This window comes from Talpa europaea (genome assembly GCF_964194135.1).
Source record: "Talpa europaea genome assembly, chromosome: 14".
Classification (NCBI taxonomy): Eukaryota; Metazoa; Chordata; class Mammalia; order Eulipotyphla; family Talpidae; genus Talpa; species Talpa europaea.
Genome location: NC_140082.1, coordinates 4,927,116 through 4,943,801, shown reverse-complemented (window position 1 = coordinate 4,943,801; position 16,686 = coordinate 4,927,116). Strand labels below are relative to the sequence as shown.

Here is a 16,686-nt window from a genome sequence, read left to right as displayed (position 1 = left end):
GGTATGTAGGAATTCTCTGTATGTTTTTGTAATTTTTTAAAATGACATTACTTTAGGATGAAAAGTTAAAATTAACAAATAAGTAAACAAACGGAGTAGGCTATATTACTGTAAAAATTTTATAAGCACCGTAATGTCTGCCACGTTAGTCTGGTTCACAGATGCCATCCCGAGGGCACGGCTCATGCTGCTCATCAAGGAAAGATTCAGCTTCACAGTCACTCTCAACATGGCTTGCACAACCAGTAGTGCTACTAGAGAGGAGACTTCTCTGCCACTCCTGGCATAGAGTGCTTCGTCCAGGGAAAGAAGGGAGGCCGGGAGGAGGCCTGGTGAAGATTATATTAAATACCCCAGGGAAGTCCCTGAATGAGTAACCAATGGGAGCAGCAAAAATGCCCCAAGACTTTTCAAAGCTGGACAGTGATGTATAATAGTAACTAACATTTCATGAGCACTGACCATGTGCCAGCTCCGGGTATTAGTGCAATTCATTTTTACATTTCTATTTACTCACTGTTGCTATTACCCCTATTTTACTGATAAGGTAAAGATAAGTAGCTTGTTCCAGTCACAGAGCTACTAAGTAGCAGAACAGGGACTTGAGCCTCGGAATTTGAACTCCAAAGCCAGTGCTCTGAAGCCCCGTACCTCATTGTAGATGTAAGGTTTGCAGGAACTTTCCCCGTACACGGTGGAGAAGCAGGGCGGAGGCGCATGGAGGCATGGAGGCCAAGTGGGAGGCTCACTGTGGTTCAAGTAAAAGAGGTTAAGGGTCTAAATAATTTACCCATAATATAATTTCAGTTTTGTAGGAGTTTACCACAATAAGAAAAATAACTCCTTTTAAAAATAGAACTTTCTCTTTAGAACTTTGGTGGCATGATAGGAAATCTGTAGAAGAGCACTGCAACGTGCTCGTGGAGCTTACAGTTCTTCATGCCCTCTTTCTGGGTGAGGACCTTGGTCCTCTTATGTAAAGTTTAGGGAGGGGAAACCACAAGAAAATGTTTTCATGTTGTTGCACAATATGTGTGACAGAAAAATCAGGAAGGGGAAATGTTTTTGTATAATGAAAAGACAGACTGCGGTTTTCACTTTATGGTCAAGCTAGTAACTAAGAAGAAGAGAAAATCCCCCTAAGTGCTGGGTACCGAACGGGACATCTATGAACTTACGCATCAAACTGAATGGTAAGTGGAAGCTACTATCCTAAAAGTCTTCATATGGCATGAGATAACGCCTAAAATTATTTCTCCTTTCAAATTTCTAATTCTAAGAAATTTATATTTCCAAACCAGTAATAACAGCATCAGTAAAATGTTGGTAATATAATGTGTTGTTAACTAGAACTCTACTAAATAGGAATTTGTGACTTTACGGGGGATGAAATTTACATTTGTCCTAGTAGGAGTACAAGATTTCCCAAGCAAATTTGAAAAACAAGATTAGAAAATATGTTTGCATGTGGCTCTCCATGTTTCCCAGCACCGTTTATTTAAAAGGCTGCCTTTAAAAAAAATTAGAAAACATTTTATAGAACAAACTATATGATTTTAGTATATTATTTGTATTCAAAGATAAACTGTACTCTAAGCAATAATTTGTTGTTAAAAACAAGTGACCCAAATCTCTTCTTGAGTGTACTTTGTTAGGAATTACTAACTCAGCAATGTAATTATTTTATATTGACATTCTATAAGTCGGTCTCCACCTCAGACTGGCTTTACCTCTCCCCTCTGAGAACGTAAAGAAATTAATTTTCAGATATTGGGGGTGGGCTGGGGCAGCAAGGCTGCACGGGGAGGCAGGTGATGAGAATCCTTGGCTGAGAGGCGGTCAGGTCTCAACACTTTCCCATTACCTTCCTGAGGTAAGGAGAGCCCCGCACTCTCGCGGCCTCGCTGACGCTGCTTTCCGTTGCTTCGCTCATGCCTCCCACTGCCCTTCTCATTACTGGGCTCCCACAGTTTGCCAGTGCAGGGATGTCTGGGCGTGTCTCGGCAGGATGGGTAGGATCGAGTCTTGTGGGTGTTGTTTTTCTTGAAATACTCTCTAGCAGGGCCTTGCTGGTTACGTTTTCACCAGTCTTTGAATCTGAACGTAGCAGATCAGCCCTGAAGTATTGATAGGGATTAAATGAATGAATTGTTGGCTTTGAAGTATACTCATTTTTTTTGTCATTTTAATATTATTAATATCATAATATAACCAATAACTTTATACTAAAACACCCTTAAACCAACACTGGATTAATAATACATATATCTTTTGTATAACTCACAGAGCAATGCAGGATGATGAATACACGGGCTTCAGGATTGTTTTGAAATAACATGGAACTAATTGTTGAAAATTAAGATTTAAGTATATGATTATTTAGAAATGCTCTCGACAGATTTAAGTTTTTCAGTAGACAAACTCATTGTGCATAAGACAGATTTATGATATGATAACAGTATCAAGTGAGGGAAAAAGTCAAGAAATTATATAAATCAGTAAGATTTGATGTAGTCATTAAATGTCATGTTTCTAGTCATAAGCAGTGCAACTGGCACATGTTCACAATATAAAATTTATGGAGAAAAGTGGGATATAAAACTACACATGCTTATGGGCCTCCCTGGTGGCGCAGCGGTTGAGCGCTGGGTTGCGAAGCTGCTCGCAGCCTCTGCAGCGCCAGTTCGATCCCCGGCTGCTCCCCGGCCACTGGAGGAGGGTCCCACATGGCGCGCAGACCTCTCCTGCCGCCCGCTGCTCCCCTCAGCAGTGTACTTCGGTCCTTCTGCCTGCTCTGCTCCCCGCTCTGGCTCTGGTGAATTCTCTCCCTCTCCCATGCTTCTGACTGTACCCAGAGCTTGTATGTATGTATGTATCAATCAATCAATAAATCTTTAAAAAAAAAAAAAACCACACATGCTTATGATTCTGATCTTGCTTTAAAATATAAGATGTGCAAAATTAAAAATCTGAAATGTTAGAGTTAAATGTTAATAGTGGCAATCTCTAGGTGATACAATTATGGGTGAGTTTTATTTTCTTCTTTGTACTTTTCTGCATTTTCCAAAGCACTATTGTCCCCATAAAGTTGAGACAAAAAAAAAAAAAAGGAAGGAAAAACAGTGCTACCCCCACAGCTGCTGAGAAAGGGTTCTAGCTAGTAAACCCAGACTTCCCTGTGAATCCTGGCATCATAGCACTCCTAAAAAACAATTACTAAAGATGGACATGAGTTTGGGTAACAACTATGATAAACCACACAGTCCTGTTAAATTCTGAGCTTAAGAGAAAAAATAAATATCTAATGCAAGGTTGGCTATAGTCCTATGTTGTATACAATTAGGTCTTACAATAGCTCTTCCTGCTTCAGTCAGAATTTCTGATTTTCTTAAGTTTTACTCAATTGTTTCCTAAATGAATGCCACTGAATTATTTCAGAATAACATTATAATAACTTATTCCCAACCAATAAAGACATTAAAATATGGCCTTACCTTTTTCGCTTTTGTGAAAGACACAGCGATTGTGGAGAAGATGCTCTACTTGGCTCATCAGCTAAGGTAGCCAGAATAAAGTTAGCTTCCAGTAACATATCATCAATACTTAGAGCCATGGGTCTGAAAAAAGGCAGAGTCAAAACAAACATCACATTCATTTTCTGATGGACACTGGGAAAACAGTAGAAAATAATACTTAATTCAGGAGTAAAAACAAACATTAAAGGTTGAAGTCCTTTTTGTCTTTTCACAAATTAACACAGTTCTGAGTTGAAAGGCCCCAAGAAAGCATCAGGTCCAATTTCATAGACTATCTATCCTTACCCAATCTCATTTGAAATTTTAATTTTGAAGTATATAAAGTATCATAGTATTATAGAGATTTAACTTGTCTAAGCCATGTATAGTTTCCTAATTAGGCAATTTATTCAGTATCATGTCAAGTGTACAAATGCTTTCACTCTGTAGAAGAACAGATCTTTCTTAATGCAGTTATTAATTAAAAAATGCCATGTTATGGCATCTTTTAAAATTTTAGCCTGATAATTGCTACTAGTAATATCAAGAAATTCCTAAAGTTAGAATTAATTTCAAAGTGATCCAAAGACCTTATTATAATATATTAACAAAAGAAAAAGAAAATAGTCTCAGAAAGTTCCAAAGGACCTACTTCCCAGGAACGTCAAAATGAATAGATATAGGAGCATGTGTAGCTTCTGAAAATGTCAGCATTCCCTGAAAGAAGAAAAATACTTAAATGCTTATTTAAAAATAACAAGTAAAACTTTTAATTTGACACAAACTTTTGTTTACCTTCAGTTCCTTAAAGCAAAATGTTATTTCAGTGTCAATTCCAATTTGAAAGATGTCGAACTCATCTGGGCCAACAAGCATCTCACTGTACACAGAATTGGTCAAATCTATTCATATTATAGGAAAATAAAGAATAAAATTAGTTCCAGAGGTATTTGTTATATTTTAATATAAAATTATAACCGTCAGTGGTAGATTAAAAATAGACACAAGTATTTTGACAATTTCATTGAGAGGTGAGGTCTGTTTATGTCCCCCCCTTGAATCTGGGTGGGTAAGATCTCTGTTCTGACCAATACGAGCAGAACTGGTACTGGTTTCCGGGTCCAGGCCTTAAGAGGCTGGCAGCCTCCACTCTATCCTCTATACACTTCCATGATCCTACACAGTGACTCCTGGAACTCAACAACAATTTCTTGGATCTCTTAAAAATGTAAATGATCTTTCTACATCTTATTACATTTTATTTTATATTTTAAGACATTTATTTATGCATGCATAGAAGAACTAGGGTGTAGGCCAGAGGTGTGGAGGTGAGAGGATTTACCAGAGACAGAGTACGGAGTGAAACAGGCGGATCTACTAAAATACACTACTAAGGGGAGCAGTGGGTAAGACAAGAGAGGTCTGCTGCGCCATGTGGGTCAGCTCTCTCAGGCCACAGTGGTGATAGCACTGAGACTTAATCCCTATGCCACGAGGGAGGCCCCTCTACTACATTTTAGACAAGAATAAATATTATGCCATTAATATTTACTGAATGGTTAATAATCCAGAAAGCCAGAAAGTAATATTCCATCAAAACACAGTGGTAGATATAATCCTTACCCATTGATTCCTCATTAGAACTCTTAAGGCAAACATTTAGTGGAGTAACAGCTAGGGTAATTTCCTCTTGACTCGATGTAAAAAGAACAATTGCCTCAGCAAGCACTCTACAAAATGTAAAGAAAAATGATATATTGTTTTAAAAACAAGAGAGAAAGGATATTTTCCACCTGTAAAAATCAAATCTTTCACCTGTTAAAAAAATACGTTATTGGTGGAGAGTTAGGAAAATGTACGCAAAAAGACCTAGATGGACTGCCATATTTTCAGTATATTTTAAAAGTGTAGCCTCATTGACAGGTAAGAGAATAGTAAAGTACATTATTAGTAAACCATGTGAAAGCTACAGAATAAAATGTCTTTAGTTCTATGTTTTTATGCCAATATATTTTTTAAAAATTGGCCTGGGCTCATTTTTAAGGGAGATAACAGAAAACAGAGCTGGGGTAACCTTGAACTAGAACGAGGGTGAACACTCATGGAGACCCAGTGGAGGAAGGTAGAGGTTTCTAAGTAGCCACTTGCTTCTGTTCTCTTTCCCTCTGTTCCCACTAGAGTATTAGCTTCATTTTCAATGTTGTGTTGCCATCCTAAATGCCCTTTCATTCCAGGTTCCCTTTCCTAAGTCATCTTTATTGAGATGTAATTAATTATGACACAATTCACAGATTTGAAGTTGTTGATTGGCATTGCCCTAATGACCAATGATGTTGAGCATTTTTTCATGTGCTTAAGCCATGTATTTTTTCTAGGGAAACAAAGGTCTTTTTAAATTATTTGTTCATTTTATATTTAGGTTACTTGTCCTTTTATTATTGTATTATAAGTCTGGACTACTTTTGAAATTGAGGTGGTGTTAGATAAAAATGAGATTCTTAGAATTTTTGTGATGTTGGTGTTATCTTGATGCTAGACATCAGCTCAGTGTTTCTTGATGCCAAAATATCAGGAACACGACGAAATTCATCTGGAATTTTTCTGTTAAGGGGCAGGTTTTGTACAAGATACCAAATAGCCTGATATAAAAAAATTACAATATAAACGTGCAATTGAAAAGGGAGGAAAAATACACATTGCAATTAATATATGAAAAGATGCTCAAACTTCCTAATAATAAACACAATAAAGAAGATCTAACTATGCCATTTTTCTACCTATCAGGCTGGGAAAAATTTTAAAGCTCAATCATATCCTTTACTTAGAAAGATTCTCCTAAGCTTTTGGTAGGAATGTAAATTGGCATGAACTTTCCAAACAAGTTGTTGGTCAATATGCATGCAAATTTAATTTGTGTAAGTTTTAACTCAGCAATTTCATTTCTTTTTTTTTTATTTTTTTTTTTATAAATTTTATTGTTATATTCCCCATACAATTGCAGCCCCCCCATTCTGACCCCAATCCCTCCACTCCGGCCCCCCTAAAAGTGTCTCTGGTTCATAGTTTTTTGTTGATTTTGATTTTCACTTTCTTATAGTTATTCATTTTCCTGGTCGCTTATTTACGTTTTCTAGATTCCTGCTATGAGTGAGACCATCCGGTATTTTTCTTTTTCTTTTTGGCTTATTTCGCTGAGCATGATCCCTTCCAGCGCCATCCATGTTGCTGCAAATTGCATGTGTTTATCTTTTTTGAATGCTGAGTCATATTCCATGGTATATATGTACCACATCTTCTTGATCCAGTCATCTATTTTTGGGCATTTGGGTTGTTTCCAAAGCTTAGCTATTGTAAACAGTGCTGCTATAAACATAGGAGTGCAGGTGTTCTTTGGAATTGATGTTTCTGTGTCCTTTGGGTAAATACCTAGGAGTGGAATTGCTGGATCATATGGAAGCTCTATGTTTAGTAGGTCCAGAAATCTCCACACAGCTCTCCACAGTGGTTGGACCAGTTTGCACTCCCACCAACAGTGCAGAAGAGTTCCTTTTTCTCCACACCCTCGCCAACATTTCTTGTTGCTAGTTTTTTTAATATGTGCCATTCTCACTGGTGTAAGATGGTATCTCATGGTAGTTTTGATTTGCATTTCCCTGATGACAAGTGATGTTGAACATTTTTTCATATGTCTGTTGGCCATTTGCATTTCCTCTTCAGAGAAGTTTCTTTTTAGCTCTTCTGCCCATTTTTTGACTGGATTATTTTCTTTGCTGTTGTTGAGTCTGATCAGCTCTTTGCAGATTTTTGTGATCAGTCCTTTATCATTAGTGTTGTATGCAAAAATGTTCTCCCAGTTGGTGGGGTTTCTCTTTGTTTTTGTTATTGTCTCTTTTGCTGTGCAAAAGCTCTTTAATTTGATGTAGTCCCAGCTGTTGATCTTTGCCTTCACTATCACTGCTTTGGGTGATGTGTCTGTAAAGATGTCTTTGATGTGCAAATCACGTAGTGTTTTGCCTATATTTCCTTCTATATATTTTATGGTTTCAGGTCTTATGTCTAGTTCTTTAATCCATTTTGAGTTGATTTTTGTGTATGGTGTGAGGTAGTGGTCAAGCTTCATTCTTTTGCATGTAGCGACCCAGTTTTCCCAGCACCATTTATTGAACAAACTTTCTTTGCTCCAATGCATAGTCTTTGCTCCTTTGTCAAAGATTAGTTGACCATAAATCTGTGGGTTTATTTCTGGATTTTCTATTCAATTCCATTGGTCTGTATGTCTGTTCTTGTTCCAATACCATGCAGTTTTGATGATTATGGCTTTGTAGTATAGTTTGAAGTCTGGGAGTGTGATGCCTCCATTCCCTTCTTTTTTTTTTCAGGAGAGCTTTGGCTATTCGGGGTTTTTTGTGATTCCATATGAATTTCATCAATAATTGTTCTATTTCTTTGAAGAATGACATTGAAATTTTGATTGGAATAGCATTGAATCTGTATATTGCTTTTGGTAGGATGGCCATTTTAATAATGTTTATTCTTCCAATCCATGAGCAGGGGATGTCTCTCCATTTCTTTGTGTCTTCTTCTATTTCTTTTAACAGTGTTTTATAGTTTTCTTTGTATAGGTCCTTTACCTCTTTTGTTAGATTTATTCCCAAAAATTTGATTTTTTTTGTTTCAATAACAAAAGGGATGGTTTTTTTGATTTCTTCTTCTTCAGATTTATTGTTTGTGTAAAGGAAGGCTACTGACTTTTGCGTGTTGATTTTGTATCCTGCCACTTTACTGAACTGATTGATGAGTTGAATTAGCTTTTCTGTGGAGTTTTTGGGGTTCTCTATGTATAATATCATATCGTCTGCAAATAGTGATAGTTTGACTTCTTCTTTTCCTATTTGGATTCCTTGGATGTCTTTCTCTTGTCTTATTGCCCTGGCTAGGACTTCCAGTATTATATCGAAAAGCAGTGGTGAGAGTGGACATCCTTGTCTTGTTCCAGATCTTAATGGAATTGCTTTCAGCTTTTCACCATTGAGAATGATACTGGCTGTTGGCTTGTCATAGATGGCCTTTATGATGTTGAGGTATGTTCCTTGTATCCCAAGAATTTCAAGGGCTTTTATCATGAATGGGTGTTGCACTTTGTCGAAAGCTTTCTCAGCATCTATTGATATTATCATATGGTTTTTATATTTCTTTTTGTTGATGTGTTGGATAACGTTGATTGATTTTCGGATGTTAAACCATCCTTGTGTCCCTGGAATGAATCCTACTTGGTCGTGGTGAATTATCTTATGGATACATTGTTGGATTCTGATAGCTAAAATTTTATTGAGGATTTTTGCATCAGTGTTCATTAAGGAGATTGGCCTATAGTTTTCCTTTTTTGTGTTGTCCTTGTTCGGTTTTGGTATTAGTGTAATGTCGGCTTCATAAAACGTGTTTGGTATTGTCCCTTCCTTCTCAATTTTTTGGAAGAGTTTGTGAAGGATAGGCACTAATTCGTCTCTGACTGTTTGGTAGAATTCATTTGTAAATCCATCAGGTCCTGGGCTTTTGTTTTTGGGGAGGTTTTTGATTACCATTTCAATTTCGCTAATTGTAATTGGTCTGTTTAGGTGTTCTATTTCTTCTTTATCTAGCTTTGGGTGATTGTAGAGTTGTAGGAATTTGTCCATCTCCTCTAGATTGTTAAACTTGTTTCCATATAACTGTTCATAATAGTTACTGATTATTCTTTTGATTTCTGCTGTGTCCGTTGTGATTTCTCCTCTTTCACTGATGATCCTGTTTATTTGTGCTTTCTCCCTTTTTTCCTTTGTGAGCCTGGCTAGGGGTTTGTCTATTTTATTGATTTTTTCAAAGAACCAGCTCTTGGTTTCATTGATCTTTTGGATTGTTTTTTTAGTTTCAATTTCATTTATTTCTGCTTTGGTTTTTATTATTTCTATTCTTCTACTGGTTTTGGGGTTTTTTTGTTGTTCTTTTTCTAGATCTTTGAGCTTCGAGATTAGGTTGTTTCTTTGCGTTCTTTCTTGTTTCTTGATGTGAGCTTCTATTGCTATATATTTTCCTCTTATTACTGCTTTTGCTGCATCCCATACATTTAGGATATTGGTGTCCTCCTTGTCGTTCAATTCAAAAAATTTTTTAATTTCTTCTTTGATCTCCTCATTAGTCCAATGGTCTTCCAGTAGTGTGGTTTTTAATCTCCATGAGGTAGGAAAGTTCCTTGCCTTCTTTTTATGGTTTATTTCTAGTTTGATGCCTTCATGGTCAGAAAAGATGGTTGATATGATTTCAATCTTGGTGTATCTGTTGATGTTTGTCTTGTGCCCCAGTATGTGGTCGATCCTGGAGAATGATCCGTGTGCGCTTGAGAAAAATGTGTACTCCGTTTTTTTGGGGTTTAGTGTTCTATAGATGTCTGTTAAGCCCAATTGCTCTAGGTCCTTATTTAGAGCTTTGGTTTCTTTACTTATTTTTTGTCTTGTTGATCTATCCATTGTTGATAATGGTGTGTTGAAGTCTCCCACTACATATGTGTTTTCTCTGATGTCTGTTTTCAGAGAGGACAACAGTTGTCTGATATATTTTGGTGCTCCTTCGTTTGGTGAGTATATGTTAATGAGTGTTATTTCTTCTTGAAGTATTGTCCCCTTGATCATAATGTAGTGACCATTGGGGTCTCTTTTTATCTTTTTGAGTTTGAAATCTGTTTTATCTGATATAAGTATAGCTGTTCCTGCTTTCTTTTTTGGTCCATTTGCTTGTAGGATTGTTTTCCATCCTTTAACTTTGAGCCTTTTTTTATCTTTTGTAGCTAAATGTGTTTCCTGGAGACAGCAAAAGGTTGGGTTTTGTTTCTTAATCCAGGCTGCAACTCTGTGTCTTTTTATTGAAGAGTTTAGTCCATTTATATTTAGAGTTAATATTGATATGTTAGCATCTGTATTTGCCATTGTGTTTGTCTTTCCTTTGATTTTATTTATTTATTCTTGTAATAACTTTTTTTTTTGGCCTTCTTTCATTGTTATTCATCCCTCTGAGGTTCTGGCTTTAGGACTCCTTGTAGTATTTTTTGGAGTGGGGGTTTAGTTGCAATGAAATTCCGGAGTTTCTGTTTGTCTGGGAAGGTCCATATTCTTTCTTCAAAGAGGAAGGAGAGCTTTGCGGGATAGAGTATTCTTGGTTGGCATCTGTTTTCTTGGAGTCTGTTGACTATGTCCCTCCACTCTCTCCTTGCCCGTAGTGTTTCTTCGGAGAAGTCTGATGTCAGCCTGATTGGTTTTCCTTTGAATGTTATCTGTTTCTTCCCTCTTGCCAGCTTCATTATTTTTTCCTTGTCCTGGATTCTTGGGAGCTTTACTATTATGTGTCTTGCTGTATTTTTCCTTTCGTCGTGGAAGTTTGGTGTTCTTCTTGCTTCTTGTATATCAATTTTCAGCTCCTTCTTCACATTTGGGAAGTTCTCTTCAATTATCTCTTTGAATATTTTCTCTGTTCCTACATCTCTCTCCTCTCCTTCTGGTATTCCTATAACTCTTATATTTCCTTTCCTCATGGAGTCAGATAGTTCCCGAAGTCTTTCCTCGTTCTTTTTCCTTCGTACTTCTCTTTCCTTTTCTGTTTTGGTTCTTTTTATTTCTGTGTCTTCAAGATTACTTATTCGTTCTTCCATTTCATCTATTCTGCTTTCATTGCTTTTCCCAGAATTCTTTAGTTCTTCCATTAATTCTTTGATCTCCTGCATTTCTTTTACTTCCCTCTTTAGGGACTCAATTTCTTTCTTCTGACCATTGTTTTCCCTCTCTAGGGACTCAATTGCATTCTTCTGATCGTTGATTATTTTTCCCTTATCATTGTTTTCCTTTATGACTTCTGTCAGTTTTTTAATCACGGCAATTTTAAATTCTCTTTCTGGAAGGCTCAGAAATTCTTCCAAGTTATTGTCGTTGCAATCTGGGGGCTGGTTTTCTTTTTGTGGTGTGCTTTTTCTCTGGAGAGTTGCAAGGTTGCGTGTGGTTCTTCTCCTCCCTACTGTCTGTTTTCTAATTTGCCGTATGCGTTGGGACACTGTGTTGTTGGGACTGGCCGGCATCTTGGGTGGGCTTCTCTGCTCCCCTCTGGTTCCTCCAGGAGTCATCTGTCAGTTTCAAGCAGTCTTTACTGGAGAAAGGTCCCTGTTCTAAAATGCCGATGTGGGGACACACTCCCCTGTGCGCCTGGTCTGCCCCGGCGGTGGGTTCCTGCTCCCCCTCTGGGCTTGGACTGCAGGCCAGAGGGGGTCTGGCGTGGGCGAACTTCCCCCGCTCACCTCTGGCTCCTGAGGAAGCCTTCTGTAGGTAGTCTTTACTGAAGAAATGTCCCTGTTCTAAAATGGTGATGTGAGACACACTCACTGCGCGTCTGGTCTCAGGCACACTCTTCTGCGCGCCTGGTCTGCCCCGGCTGTGGGTGCTCGCTCTCCCTGTGGGCTCAGACTACTTGTTCGGAAGGGGCCCGGTGTGGGCTAACTCCCCAGCTGGCCACTAACTCCTTCAGGAGCCTCTGCTGGCTTCAAGTCGCTAGGTGGCGCCAGAGATCTCTCCTAGAGCCCTTGGGGAGCTGATTTTCCACCCCGTGGGACAGGGAGCAGAGCGGGGATGGTAGGGTACACCTCAACGGCTTTGGGGTGCTGTGTCTGCCTTGTGCCCCACCGTCGTGGGGAACCCACGCCCCTAATTTCGTGCCCCGGGTCTCAGTTCCAAAGCCCTCAGTTCCAGGATGCGGGCTGTAGCCCAGATCAGTGGCGCGGGAATGGCGCCTTTTGAATCCCGCTTCCCTGCCTGGGCGCCTTGTTCCTGCTCACTCAGGGAGGGCCTCCGCGGTTTCTGGGCAAGCTTACCGGGCAGCCGGGGCTGTGTGCTGGTGCTGGTCTCCTCCTGGGGGGCGGGGCTCTCTTTAATGGCGCCTGGAGCTCACCTCCGAGGCGGATCCTGCAGGGTTCTCCACAGCTCCCGTTCACGGGGTGTGGTGGCTGAAATAGTTCCTTTCCACTCACAGTCCCACTTGCTACGTCCGTTTTTCTTGTTGGCCGTTTTGGTTTGTTGTTTCCCTCCTCTCTGCCGGTCGGAGAGTGCCGACTTTGTGGGCGGGGGAGGGGAGCAGGGTTCTGCGCTTCCCTCCCTTCTGGTCCTCTTTTATGGCAACTTTCTTCTTTGGGCAGTTTGCTGGAGTCGTCCGTTTATCTTCCATGTCCCAGTTCTCACTGGGACCTGCCGCTTTTCCTCCCTATTAACTTTTTTTAATGGGAGATCTTACTCGCAGCGTCTCCTTGCCGCCATGTTGCTCCGCCCCTCTTCTCTTTTTTTTTTAAATAATAAATTTTATTTTTATATTCCCCATACAGTTGCAACCCCCCCTTTCTGATCCCAATCCCTCCCCTCCCGCCCCCCACCCCAACAAAAGTGTCTCTGTTTCATAGTTTTTTGTTGATTCTGATTTTCACTTTCTTATAGTTATTCATTTTCCTGGTCCCTTATTTAAGTTTTCTAGATTCCTGCTATGAGTGAGACCATCCGGTATTTTTCTTTTTCTTTTTGGCTTATTTCGCTGAGCATGATCCCTTCCAGCGCCATCCATGTTGCTGCAAATTGCATGTGTTTATCTTTTTTGAATGCTGAGTAATATTCCATGGTATATATGTACCACATCTTCTTGATCCAGTCATCTATTTTTGGGCATTTGGGTTGTTTCCAAAGCTTAGCTATTGTAAACAGTGCTGCTATAAACATAGGGGTGCAGGTGTTCTTTGGAATGGATGTTTCTGTGTCCTTTGGGTAGATACCTAGGAGTGGAATTGCTGGATCATATGGAAGCTCTATGTTTAGTAGGTCCAGAAATCTCCACACAGCTCTCCATAGAGGTTGGACCAGTTTGCACTCCCACCAACAGTGCAGAAGAGTTCCTTTTTCTCCACACCCTCGCCAACATTTGTTGTTGCTAGTTTTTTTAATATGTGCCATTCTCACTGGTGTAAGATGGTATCTCATGGTAGTTTTGATTTGCATTTCCCTGATGACAAGTGATGTTGAACATTTTTTCATATGCCTGTTGGCCATTTGCATTTCCTCTTCAGAGAAGTTTCTTTTTAGCTCTTCTGCCCATTTTTTAACTGGATTATTTTCTTTGTTGTTGTTGAGTCTCATCAGCTCTTTGCAGATTTTTGTGATCAGTCCTTTATCATTAGTGTTGGGTGCAAAAATGTTCTCCCAGTTGATGGGGTTTCTCTTTGTTTTTGTTATTATCTCTTTTGCTGTGCAGAAGCTCTTTAATTTGATGCTCCTTTGCTCCTTTGTCAAAGATTAGTTGACCATAGATCTGTGGGTTTATTTCTGGATTTTCTATTCAATTCCATTGGTCTGTATGTCTGTTCTTGTTCCAATACCATGCAGTTTTGATTATTATGGCTTTGTAGTATAGTTTGAAGTCTGGGAGTGTGATGCCTCCATTCCCTTCTTTTTTTTTTCAGGAGAGCTTTGGCTATTCGGGTTTTTTTGTGATTCCATATGAATTTCATCAATAATTGTTCTATTTCTTTGAAGAATGACATTGAAATTTTGATTGGAATAGCATTGAATCTGTATATTGCTTTTGGTAGGATGGCCATTTTAATAATGTTTATTCTTCCAATCCATGAGCAGGGGATGTCTTTCCATTTCTTTGTGTCTTCTTCTATTTCTTTTAACAAGCAATTTCATTTCTAAGACTTGTGTTGGGTAGCTTAGAAGATGGCAGCCAAGGATCCCCACCTCCTGAGAGTCATGCCCTCATGTTATCTCCTCCTCTTTAATTGGGGCTGGGCCTGGAGATTCACTTCTAACAAAAAGTGTAGAAGTGATGAGATGATGATTCAGAGACTGTCTTCCGCCTTGGTGCATGGAGAGGAGGGCCACGGGTTGTGGTAACTAGCTACCATGTTGTGAGGATAATCAGACAGCAGAAAGGAGTGCTTCTCAGGAAATGAAACCTACCAGCAACCCCTGGCATAAGGTTGGAAGTGAATCTTCTGCAGCCTCCCACCAGCCATGTCAGTGAGCTTGCAAGTGAATTTCCCCAAGTCTAGCATTTAGATGAGATCACAGCCCTGGCTGACAGTTCAACTTCAAAATCAGAGACCACGAGCCAGAAGCCTCCATCTGAGCCATACTTATCACTATGAAGTAATATATGTCTTTTTCTTAAAACTCTGAATTTTGGGGAAATTTGTACCACAGCAGCAGATAACCAATATACTACCCTATGTACTACTGGGAACATTGTTTGTGAGAGCCAAACGTTGGGGGAAACCTACTTTTTCAATAATAGGATAAAAGGTAAATAAATTATGGTTTAGTCACACAATGAAAAACTATATAATCATTAAAAAGAATAATGACTTAAGTGAACTGACATAGAAATTTCAAAAAGCAAGTTGCCAAACAAGAATAGTGGCACATTTTCTTTGGAAAAGATGTGCTTAAGTAGGCATCTAATATGTGATATTAATGAGAGAGAGAGAGAGAGAGAGAGAGAGAGAGAGAGAGAAAGAGAGAGAGAGAGATCAAACTGTTAATAGATACTACCCATGCCAAGTGGAGGCATGGAAAGAGGGAAACAAACTTAATCATCTTCTTTACACTCCTCTGCACATTTTAGCCATATTGCAGGGAGCATGCATTGCTTTTGTAATTTAAAAATCTTTTTGTTTACAAAATAATGTTTAATGCTGTAGTTTAACTGAAAAATTGGGTGCATTTCCATGGATATATAAGCCTAAGTCATTCTCTAGAGAAAAAACAAAAACGAGACCACTTAGGGATAAAATCAGTCCCTATTAGAAATGTTAAAATTTCTTTGTACTGTGTGTTTTAAGACTCAGACAGAAGGCACCATATAAATGCAAAAAAAAATTATAAGGTAGTCTGTTTTTTTCCTGGTATCACTTGCTGTAGAAATGCACTAATGGGATATTTTAGAATGTTCTTAGCCGCTGAATTATTATTGCTACCATAGGCAATTATCTACTATCACCTTTCTCAAGGTTTCAGCTTGACCCTATAAGGTAGTTTCTCTAAGTCAATACTAGCTTTAAAAAAAAAAGTTACTTATTTAAAAGTTCCGGGGCATTAATTTTTTCCTTTTTTGACCATCCTACAGTCAAAAAAAGAAAAACAGATAACAGAGAATCCATTACCTTGGTTGAATCATTAGTGTATTAGTGCACATGTTCTTTTCAAAAATAACTTGCAAAGGTTGACTTTCTTCAAAACACACATTATGAGTTCTTTTAATACCTTAAAAAGAGTAAAGCAACCTGTTAATAATTCTAAGTGCAAAATGAACAGATTTTAAAATCTTTAGGTTTCACAAACTAAATAATATTAAAGTAACGCCTGGCAGGTGCACGTTCCTTGGAGAAGCACTATCCTTAAAGAAATGTGTTTATTGCCCCCTAGTGGACATCATGCAATATGCCATGATGTCTGGAGTTCTAGATTGTTGTGACATACATACACGTAATTACTTAAATCGTGTGTAAAATAGTGATTGCTCACTACAGATTACATATGTATGATTTTTCAATAATATCTCCAGATAGGACTTTTGAAATTAGACCTAAACATCTGGACCGTGAATTCTTTCTCTCTGGGTGGAGTAAAGTGTAGTAGCAGTGACACCTGTCGCCCCCTGTGCCAGGAACTGCAGTATACATTTTACAGACATTCCCCGAGGGCCTCACAACATCCACGATGTAGGTCCTTAATTTCAGAAAACTACAGCTCCATGAGGAAAGTAGAGATGAGAGAGTTTTTAAAGAATATAGAAAAGAAGCAGCAGCTACTGCTGCCTGGATTAAACCATGCCTATGACCTAACGCTGAGCCTTTCATTTACATGAGCTTCTTTATTAAGTCAGTTTGCAATGGATTTTCTGGACCTTTTTTCTTCTACTTGCAATTTAAAACATCCTAGCACATTCAACTACCCTACAAAAGCTATTTAAAAAATCAACCACAAATAAATATTGGATACTAGTCAAACTACTTGAGAGATACTTAAGAAAAGCTAGTTGTTTAAAATCTAGCTGGAATAAGGGATGAGGATAAGTGTAATCACTGCAAATTGCAGTCACCAGTGCTCCCCTGTGCCAG

At 38.7% G+C, this 16,686-nt stretch overlaps 1 protein-coding gene across 1 annotated transcript in view; it reads right to left on the bottom strand.

Moving 5' to 3' along the window:
- Positions 1-16,686, bottom strand: part of RAD9B (RAD9 checkpoint clamp component B) — a gene marked incomplete at both ends in the record, with an annotated part of 29,749 nt that overhangs the window by 7,987 nt on the left and 5,076 nt on the right. The window contains 6 exons of the mRNA XM_084253327.1: positions 1,865-2,117; positions 3,495-3,617; positions 4,168-4,232; positions 4,311-4,417; positions 5,139-5,245; positions 15,730-15,829. Of these exons, the coding sequence (XP_084109453.1) occupies positions 1,865-2,117; positions 3,495-3,617; positions 4,168-4,232; positions 4,311-4,417; positions 5,139-5,245; positions 15,730-15,829 (755 nt within the window). The remainder of the gene's footprint in view (positions 1-1,864; positions 2,118-3,494; positions 3,618-4,167; positions 4,233-4,310; positions 4,418-5,138; positions 5,246-15,729; positions 15,830-16,686) is intronic.